General features: G+C 45.1%; 1 protein-coding gene across 8 annotated transcripts in view; it reads left to right on the top strand.

Moving 5' to 3' along the window:
- Window positions 1–2,263: 2,263 nt before the first annotated feature.
- FMN2 (formin 2) overlaps window positions 2,264–9,620 on the top strand; it is a 398,830-nt gene continuing 391,473 nt past the window's right edge. For all 8 annotated transcript variants that reach the window (XM_078357268.1, XM_035280903.3, XM_078357264.1 and 5 more), the window contains exon 1: window positions 2,264–4,090. In XM_078357268.1, the coding sequence (XP_078213394.1) occupies window positions 2,497–4,090 (1,594 nt within the window). In that variant the 5' untranslated portion in view covers window positions 2,264–2,496. The remainder of the gene's footprint in view (window positions 4,091–9,620) is intronic.

The raw sequence follows: 9,620 nt of genomic DNA, 5'->3' as shown, positions 1-9,620 counted from the left end.
CTGTTTCTCTTCTGTATCCTGGTACCTAGGATGTGGACAGGCATAAAGTAAAATTTCTAATTATCTACTAAATCTAGTTTTGCAACCACAGATATGATATTCTTACCTGATCAAATGGAATTAAGGTTAGGCCATGTTTCAGGCATCTTTGGGAATACTAAATAGCTCTTAAATAACAAGAACGCTTTGGCAAAGCTTTGTAGTTTGCCTTTATGATATCCTTACCAGTCCCCCAAGAGGAAACTATGCAGTGTTGTTTGTTATAAAAAATTTGTGGTCTAAATTTGCAGGTCTCAGTATTGCCTCTGCTGCTATGTGACCTTGGACAAATCTCTTGGTCTCTCTGAGCCTGAGTTCATACATTAATTCTCCTTGGGTTAAGAACACATATGTGTATTTGATACCCACACTTGTGAGTTTTAAATGAGCCTCTGCATGCAATAGAGATTTGTCCACTGTGACCTGCTGCACAACTGTCACCTACTGTTTCACATTCAAAGAATGTTAAAAAAAAAATCATCAATTCCTTCCCTCCCACCTTCTTTCCCTTTTTTTGTCTTCTGAACTTCTAGAATAGAGCACAGAAGAAAATAATAAGGAAATCAATAGTTCAGAATCAAAGACATTCTGTTAAAGAAAGAGCAAAAATCAAGATTCAAAGTACCTCAGCACTCAAAGTAGCAGAAAATTCTAATAGCTGCAGGCAAATTGTGCCCTCTGAGGAGCCTAGATTCTAGAAAAAAAGAGAAAGCAGTCTTGTGAAAGAGGTGAAACAAAGGCTTTTCATGTACTCCGGAATTGCTTGGATACTGGGATGTAACCGTGGCAAAGTTATTAAAGTTGATTTCTCTAAACCATTTACTCGAAAGGGCCACCTAAGGATAACTGGCTGTCTGCCCTTAAACTACATTTATTTTTAAAAACATAGTTTGAAAAATGATAGTCATCAAAGACTTACAAGACTAACCTTTTTTTTTTTTTTTAATGTAAAAGGCTGGTTCATAATATGCAAAGAAAGACTGCACATTTGCTTGCTACATTTAAGTTGCACAGTGTAATATATAGCCTTTCTCCCTCCTCTGGGTTACTTTAAAAATATTAAGAAGTTGGATAGTTATTCCATATTTTCAAAGTGGTTATAAATGAACTTCTAACTTAAATAATTCTAGCACTTTTTAATGACACTTCAATCTCAGTTTACTGCTTAAAGCTTCTTTAGATAAACATTTAAAAAAATTCTTAAAAAGTAGGTAATTAAATTTAATAAATATGAAAATAATGACAAAATGTTCAATGAGGAAAAGTGTTTATCCCGATATTGTGGCCAGAATGATAAGAAACTTCTAGAGGATGAAGTCTGCCTGGGAGGGTTTGCTTGTAAAAGTGATAGTTGATAGCATAACATCTGATTTTGTGTGTGTGTGCCAAGGGTGTTCCTTTCCGTCTTTTTCCTTTTTATAGGCTGCCACAATAGTGACACGTTTAATATTGATGAGTTTGACCTCCTGGGAGTTATCGTATATGCACCCTTTTTGAATACAAATGCTGTTTAATTTATATGGTAAACACATGGAATTTGGAGATTAGCATTTTAATCAACTCTAATCTCAGCATCTAATCTCAGTATTTTCTGCTTCCCCTACGGCTCCTTCTGTAAAAAAAAAAAAAAAAAAAAATCACGAACCAACTTTAGAAATGACAGCGAATGTCCTCTCCTGGAGAAGCAGGGTCTGTGTGTCAAACATAAAAGCAGCACCATGTGTAGTAACCTTTCTTAAACCATGTGTTCAAGCACATTAACAGTGTTCAATGAGATGATCAATTATTCAAGAAACAGAAGAATCCATTCATTCAGCAAATATTTATTGAACAGTCATGCAGAGGCAGGCAGGGGGTTGTGTATGTGGCCGTGACACGATGGCACCTCTGAACTGGAATTGGGCTTCAGTTCTTCCCCATGTAAAAATTTCTTCTTTTTTGTTTAACTTTTCTCGTGGCAGGTCCAGCAGCTCTGAAGATCGGAGTGCATCTTCCAGCAGACAAGCTCTTCGGCCGCGGACAATGCATTCGATTCGCACGGTGGAGATTAAAGTCCCCGAGATAGAGGAAACGTTTTTCGCGCCCAGGTTCCGCGAGGAGCCGCGCGGGGGCCGAGGGGGCGGCGGCGGCGGGCGGGGAAGCAGGCCCGAGCTGCGTCCTGCGCAGCCATTGGCGGGCGCCGCGCTCTGCACTGAGCATGTTCGCGCCCCGCCGGCCCCGAGCCGCAGCCGCAGCCGCAGCCGCAGCGACGGCAGCCACGGGAGCAGCCGCGCGTTATGCAAAGCGGCGGCAGATGCGAGCGGGGCCAGCCGGGCGCGCGTCGGCCTCCCCTCCCAGCGGCTCGCCCCGCAGCCGCCTGACTCTCCCGGGAGACTCCCCCGGCCCGGGCCCGGGGCCGAGGAGGGCCGCGATGGCCTGACTGCCCGCGGCGCGGCGGCGCAGCAGCGGGATTGCACCATGGGGAACCAGGATGGGAAGCTGAAGAGGAGCGCAGGTGATGCCTCGCACGAAAGCGGCGGCGGCGGCACCGAGGATGCGCTGGGGCCCAGGGACGTGGAAGCCACAAAGAAGGGGAGCGGGGGCAGGAAGGCGCTGGGCAAGCACGGCAAGGGGGGAGGGGGCGGCGGCGGGGAGTCGGGCAAGAAGAAGAGCAAGTCGGACTCCAGAGCCTCGGTGTTTTCCAACCTGCGGATCCGGAAGAATCTGTCCAAGGGGAAAGGCGCCGGCGGCTCCCGCGAAGATGTGCTGGATTCCCAGGCCCTGCAGACCGGGGAGCTGGACAGCGCTCACTCCCTGCTCACCAAGACTCCGGACCTCAGCCTCTCGGCGGACGAGACCGGCCTGTCGGACACCGAGTGCGCGGACCCTTTTGAGGTGACCCGGCCGGGGGTGCCTGGGCCTGCCGAGGCGAGGGTCGGGGGCCGGCCTATCGCCGAGGATGTGGAAACTGCAGCGGGGGCGCAGGATGGACAAAGGACCAGCTCGGGCTCGGACACGGACATCTACAGCTTCCACTCGGCTACGGAGCAGGAGGACTTGCTTTCCGACATCCAGCAGGCGATCCGCCTGCAGCAGCAGCAGCAGCTCCAGCTCCAGCTCCAGCCGCAGCAGCTCCAGGGCGCCGAGGAGCCTGCAGCGCCCCCCAGCGCCGTCTCCCCTCAGCCCGGGGCCTTCCTGGGCCTGGACCGATTCCTGCTGGGGCCGAGCGGCGGGACTAGGGAGGCCCCGGGCAGTCCAGACACTGAGCAGGCGCTGTCCGCGCTCTCCGACCTGCCCGCGAGCCTGGCCGCCGAGCCCTCGGCGCCCCAGCAGCCGCCGTCCCCCGGCAGCCTCCCGGTCTCCGAGGCACCCAGCCTCCCGGCGGCCCAACCCGCGCCCAGAGACTCGCCCTCCTCCACGGCCTTCCCGTTTCCCGAGGGCGGGCCGGGGGAGGAAGCGGCCGGAGCCCCGGCGCGGGGGGCTGGGGACACGGATGAGGAGGGCGAGGAGGATGCTTTTGAGGATGCGCCCCGGGGCTCTCCGGGGGAGGAGTGGGCCCCGGAGGGGGGAGAGAACGCCCCTCAGAGGCTGGGGGAAGAACCCGAGGAGGGGGCACAAGGACCTGGCGTCCCCGTGGCCGCTTCCCTGCCCGGCAGCCCCGCGCCCAGCCAGCGCTGCTTCAAGCCCTACCCGCTCATCACCCCCTGCTACATCAAGACCACCACCCGGCAGCTCAGCTCGCCCAATCACTCCCCGTCTCAGTCCCCTAATCAGAGCCCCAGGATCAAGAGGCGGCCGGAGGCCTCCCTGAGCCAAGGGTCCAGAACTGCCCTGGCCTCCGCGGCCGCCCCGGCCAAGAAGCACCGGGCAGACGGCGGCCTCGCGGGCGGCCTGAGCCGCTCCGCGGACTGGACGGAGGAACTGGGCGCCAGTACGCCCGGGGCGGGAGGCTCCGCGCACCTGCTAGAGCGCGGGGTGGCCGCTGACCGCGGCGGTGGGGTGTCCCCGGCACTGACCGCCAAGGCGTCTGGGGCGCCCGCGGCTGCTGATGGCTTCCAGAACGTGTTCACAGGTGAGCGGGCCCTGCGGCCGGCCTCCGGGTCACGAGTCGCCTGCCAATCAGGGCCTTCCCCTGCCTCCCGCCGTCCCTGGGTGCTGGAAGGCGGTGACCTGCTAGTGGCACGTCTCTTCCCCGTGGGGAATCCTTTTCCGCCCAGTGAGCTCACCCTCCTCGGTGAAATGCCTTGGACATACTTGTCGGTTTTCTATGTTCTCACAAGATCTTAGAGGGAACAACTTAGTTGCGTCTATGCTAAGTCATCTCAAGAAAAGGTTGCTCTGCCCATTTCACCAAAATGTCTACTGTTCACAATGTTTAGTGTCACGCCAGGGAGATACGGTCCTTTTTCATCTGGTTAGCGAAACCATCATTCTTCTCTTTTTGTTTCTCATCACCACAGCATTAAAAAGAAAAAATAATTGTTCACGCTTCTTTTACAAGAGTCAGTTTTGGAGGCACAAATCACTTATTCCAGTACAATCCAAAGGCGATCTCTGACTGCTCTAGCATCTATGTGTATATGTACACGTTTGGTATGTATGTGATACGTAGTTTCTGTCTTGCAGCAGTCAGGGTTTCGCTACTTAGTGAAGTTGAGCAGTCACTCCAGTTTGCTGATGTAAGAAAATCTGATACATGGAATTAGAAAATTAATAAATAAATATAACAGTAGGGATAATTTTCATTTAGTTTCATGGTTCAGCCCAGAGGAGCCTAGAGTTTGGAGATAGTGAAGGTGAGAAGGTCAAAAGTACGTCTGGTCCAACTGGTACCACCTCTCCCGAGCATATGTTATAGACTCACACTCAGGGCAGCATAAAGCACAGCCAGAGTCTGCTGCGGTCAATGTCAAGTAGTTTAATGAGTTTATCCTAGCTTACAGGCTTATAGGGCCCAAGGCCTTACCTTAGGAGCCCAACATGTTTACTTAACCTCTATTCTTAATTATTAAATGAACAAGAGTGTTAGAATTTAGTGGATGGAAAAAATATGAAAAGTTAAGTGACTACTGGTAGGTTTATGATAAATATTTGAAGGGTTAAACATTTCAAATGCAATCTGAAAATTTTAAAACCATGTTATTTTAATGAATACATTATCTATAAAACATTGCTTAGATGAAATTTCTCAGCAAAGACAGCGACTTCTTGGTTGGCTAAATGCTGTTAATGTTGGGGTAGCTACTTTTATTGACCCCATTTTAATTTTCATCTGTGGGCTACCTTTTATTTTGCCTTTTTTTTGTTTTGTTTTGTTTTTTTTGTTTTGTTTTCGAGACGGAGTTTCGCTGTTGTTACCCAGACTGGAGTGCAATGCAATGGCGCCATCTCGGCTCACCGCAACCTCCGCCTCCTGGGTTCAAGCAATTCTCCTGCCGCAGCCTCCCGAGTAGCTGGGACTACAGGCGCGCACCACCATGCCCAGCTAATTTTTGTATTTTTAGTAGAGACGGAATTTCACCTTGTTGATCAGGATGGTCCCGATCTCTTGACCTCGTGTTCCACCCACCTCGGCCTCCCAAAGTGCTGGAATTATAGGCGTGAGCCACGGCTGCCGGCTTATTTTGTCTTTATAGGGTCTTACCCTTAAAATACCTTCTTCTATTCATTTCGCACACTCTTAATTTTTCTTCTTTTCCATCCTTCTCTTTATTGTATAGATTGTTAAAAAGAATGTTGTAGTTTTATACTCTGTAGATAATTGTATTAAAAAAAACCAAAATGCAAAACAAAAAAGAAAGATCATTTTTGATAGAAGAAGATTGCGAAGTTTTTGCATTAATTTTTGTGAATTTAATCTTGGTGAGGAATCACATATTTTCTCTTTGACAGTCATGTATATATTTTTCTAAAAATGAAAATAATTCACCATAATGATTGTCAATCATTAATATTAATGATAGCTATTCCTAGTAGCATAAGACTTTGGAAATTTATTTATTTCATTTATTTAGCAAATATATATATGTATATATACATGCGTATATACATTTGTATGCATATATGTGCGCACACACACACACACACACACACACACACACTTTGAGCAGCCACATTGTGCTAGGCAGTGTTCTAGGTGATAGCACACTAAGCTAGGCAGTATTCTAGGTGTAGGTGATACATAGGACATTAAATCATGATTTTGCCTTTCTAAGGCTCACTAACTAGTGAGGAGACATGAAATAAGTGCAGTGCACAGGAATATCTATATAGATATAGACATGCAGATCACCGTGCTGGGAACATCAAGGATGCAGTGGCTTATCTGCCTGGTGGCAAGGGGTGAGGGAAGGGGATGTGAGAGAGGAGGATTGATGAATCCTGTAAGATCATAAGGCCCTAAATAGGTTGAATGTTTGTTTTCCTTTTTTTAAAAAAAATGTCTTTTTGGAACTTGCATTTTATTTTAATTTGCTAAGTGTTAACCAAATTTGAAATTTGAGACTTTTTGTAAAAGAGTCCTGTGTAAGAATCACTTGGGTTTTGTTGACTTCTCCAAGTGATTTGTTTGTTAAATTGTGCAGAGTGAAAGTGCAGAGCTAGTCATTTTTACATGGACGTCATTTATTTTGTATTTGGTTGGATACAGCTGGATGGTAATCGGCAAATATATTTTGTGTAGCGACTTGCATATATTTATATCATTCACTCAGTGTTGTTTGGGAAAAAAGAATCAGTTAGTTTTACCTAACTTTGTAACTGCTGGGGAAATCTAGGTAGAGAAAAAGGTGAAATAACTTTCTTAAGGTTACACTGTGATTCATTCAGAGGCAGATCCAGAAATAGAAACTGAGTCAATGATTCAAGTCCAGTGTCTGTATCATTTCTATTTGGATATTCAATGTTTTAAGGCCATATGGACAGTAAAAACTGTTTACAAAAAATGTTATAGGATTCAGGGCCTTTATTTAATTAGATTTTCCAGTTTCTGTTTTTAATAAGGTGTACTCTTTTAATGGTTGAACATCTGGCCTTCCTTGAGCTGGATGAAGGGTGATTGTTGGCCAGAGTGAACCAGATTTTCTCTAAGCAGCTCCCGTGGAAACTGTGCTTTTGGTGGTAGCATGAATCCAGATGGACACAGGTCCTTGTTTCTTAGCTGTCAACTCTTCATGTCATCTGGCACTACGTTTGCTCCTTTATTTTCCTCCTCTGTTTTGTATGGGTGTCTTGGAAATTACCAGAGGCTTAGGGGAACACTGGCATTGTCCTTAGGGAAATTTCTCTTTGGCCTTAATTTTGCATATATTTGGATCAATTAATTGCCAGCTGCCTGTGAAGCAGGTGATTATTATATCTATAAGCTTCCATAAGAATCTTTTATTTTTAAACCGTAGAATGAGGGTTGTCAGTGTTGCAGGAAGGAACAGATGTTTTTTGCTTTTTACTGCCTTGCAAATGTAGAGAGAAAATACAAGTAAAAGGGATTTCTATGGCACATGTTTGTGTCTCTTTGGTAGATCTAACAACATTTAGCAATGAGGGAGACCAAAACTTTATCTTGGTTTAGCTATTACGAAACCAATGATGTCTTAGGCCACTGCATTTAAGTATTTCGTAATTAATTTGTTTGAAATACATCTTTTTCAGTGTTTAGTAGAAAAAAATGACATCTGAAATTCGGGAGGCTCCTTTACATATTAAGTATAACAGAAGCTTGGTACTAGAGTTTTACAGTTAATTAAAGTTCAGATATCTAACGAGTTAAATTTGTGATGCTAAATCAATTTTGATAGGAATCTTTTCCAAGTCAATTATGTGCTTATCTTTTTTTAAACACATGGAATAAAAGTTTAATCTGTTTAAAGGGCTTAATGTCATCTTCAGGCACATCATTGTTGCATTTTATGAAAACATTAAAGATGTCCTCAACAGCTATTGAAGTGTGTGCGCTGTTGGCTTCAGTGTGTACTTTCTGAGTTTTTGTGTCTGTGTAGTTTCCTGATTGTTTTCTTGCTGCCAGCTGTTTATTGCTAGAGCTGCTTTTAGTCTTTTTGCTTCTGTCCCTCAATGTTTTTGTAATTTGACTTTTCTGATCAATTTGTGATTGCCTTACAATGCCTGTAATTATGATATTAGCTAAACTTATTGTACTTCTAAGTGCCAGACTAAATACCAGACTCTGTGTCGGTGTATTATGTAACTATATGTATTCCTTACAACAGTCTTGAAATATAGCTGTTTATTCTCATTTTTCCGGTGAGAAAACCCAGGCTCAGAGAGCAAAGTAACTTCTTGCCTCAGGGCATTAAGCTAGTAGGTGGCCCATCCAGGATACATCCTTAAAAAACCAAATCTGCTGTTAATATGTATAAGATGAAACCAAGTAGATCAGGGAACTTTTGGAAGACTAGCTAATTAATAAAGCACATAGGCTCTAGAACTTGGATTGTACAACTCTGATTTTGGCCTGTCTAAAAGTCAGCTTGATTTTTTTTTTTTTTTTTTTGAGATGGAATTTTGCTCTTGTCCTTGAGGCTGGAGTGAAGTGGTGTGATCTCTGGGTTCAAGCAATTCTCCTGCCTCAGCCTCCCAAGTAGCTGGGATTATAGGGGCCTGTGACCATACCTGGCTGATTTTTGTATTTTTAGTAGAGACAGGATTTCGCCATGTTGGCCAGGCTGGTCTTGAACTCCTTACCTCAGGTGATCCACCCGCCTCAGCCTCCCAGAGTGCTATGATCACAGGTATGAGCCACCACACCCGCCTATCTTGATTTTTGTATCAGTAGTGAGAAGGATCCAGTGTAAGAGTATACATTTTCTAATATGGCTTGGTAAATTGTTACATTGGATGTTTTAAGGCCAGGAGTAGTCTGATTTCCTGCGAGAGCCCCTGACAGAGTATAGATGTCCAGTTAATGTCTGACAAATGAATGAAGGTCAGAATCATCCCTGATATGTATACAATGTCTTATTATACAAGGAAAGGGGTTTATATGAATGCTATGCTTTCCCCTAAATAGTGCCTTACTGGGTTCCATATATCAGAAAAGAATTTGGTAACATAAGTTGGGACTGGAACACTGATCTTCAGTCATTTTTTATTAGTCTGAAACATCATTTCTCGTGGTTTCTTTAGGACTGTGGTTTGGATTGAGGTCAAGTGCACCAGTAGCTTCAGTGATGGGTTTTAATGGCTGCTGTATGCGTTGAGGCCTGGCCTTGTTTTAAGTGCATTTAGGCGTTTGGATATAAGCCATGCATCTTTGAAATGGAACAGGTACTTTTAGTGCTTTTCCTTCTGATTCTTGTGAAGAGATACAGAAAATATACACTTGGATGAAGGTGGCAGTAGTTATTCTACTTTTATTCTAGATATATTTGCAATCTTAGCTTTTCTGTTTAGCTAAGTTATTCTTCAGTAATTTTTCTTCATATCTATGAAGGTAGAAGAATAATTTCAAATTAATACTGTTAAGATTAAATTAAATAGCATACATAAAACCCCTACAATTCTGCCTGGAACACGGGAGGCACTCAACTGGGACGATTTGCGCTCTTGACCAGATTTATTATCTTAAAAAATGTCGTTGTTCAAAG

Source organism: Callithrix jacchus, chromosome 19, assembly GCF_049354715.1.
Source record: "Callithrix jacchus isolate 240 chromosome 19, calJac240_pri, whole genome shotgun sequence".
Classification (NCBI taxonomy): Eukaryota; Metazoa; Chordata; class Mammalia; order Primates; family Cebidae; genus Callithrix; species Callithrix jacchus.
This window is presented reverse-complemented; position numbering and strand designations above follow the sequence as displayed.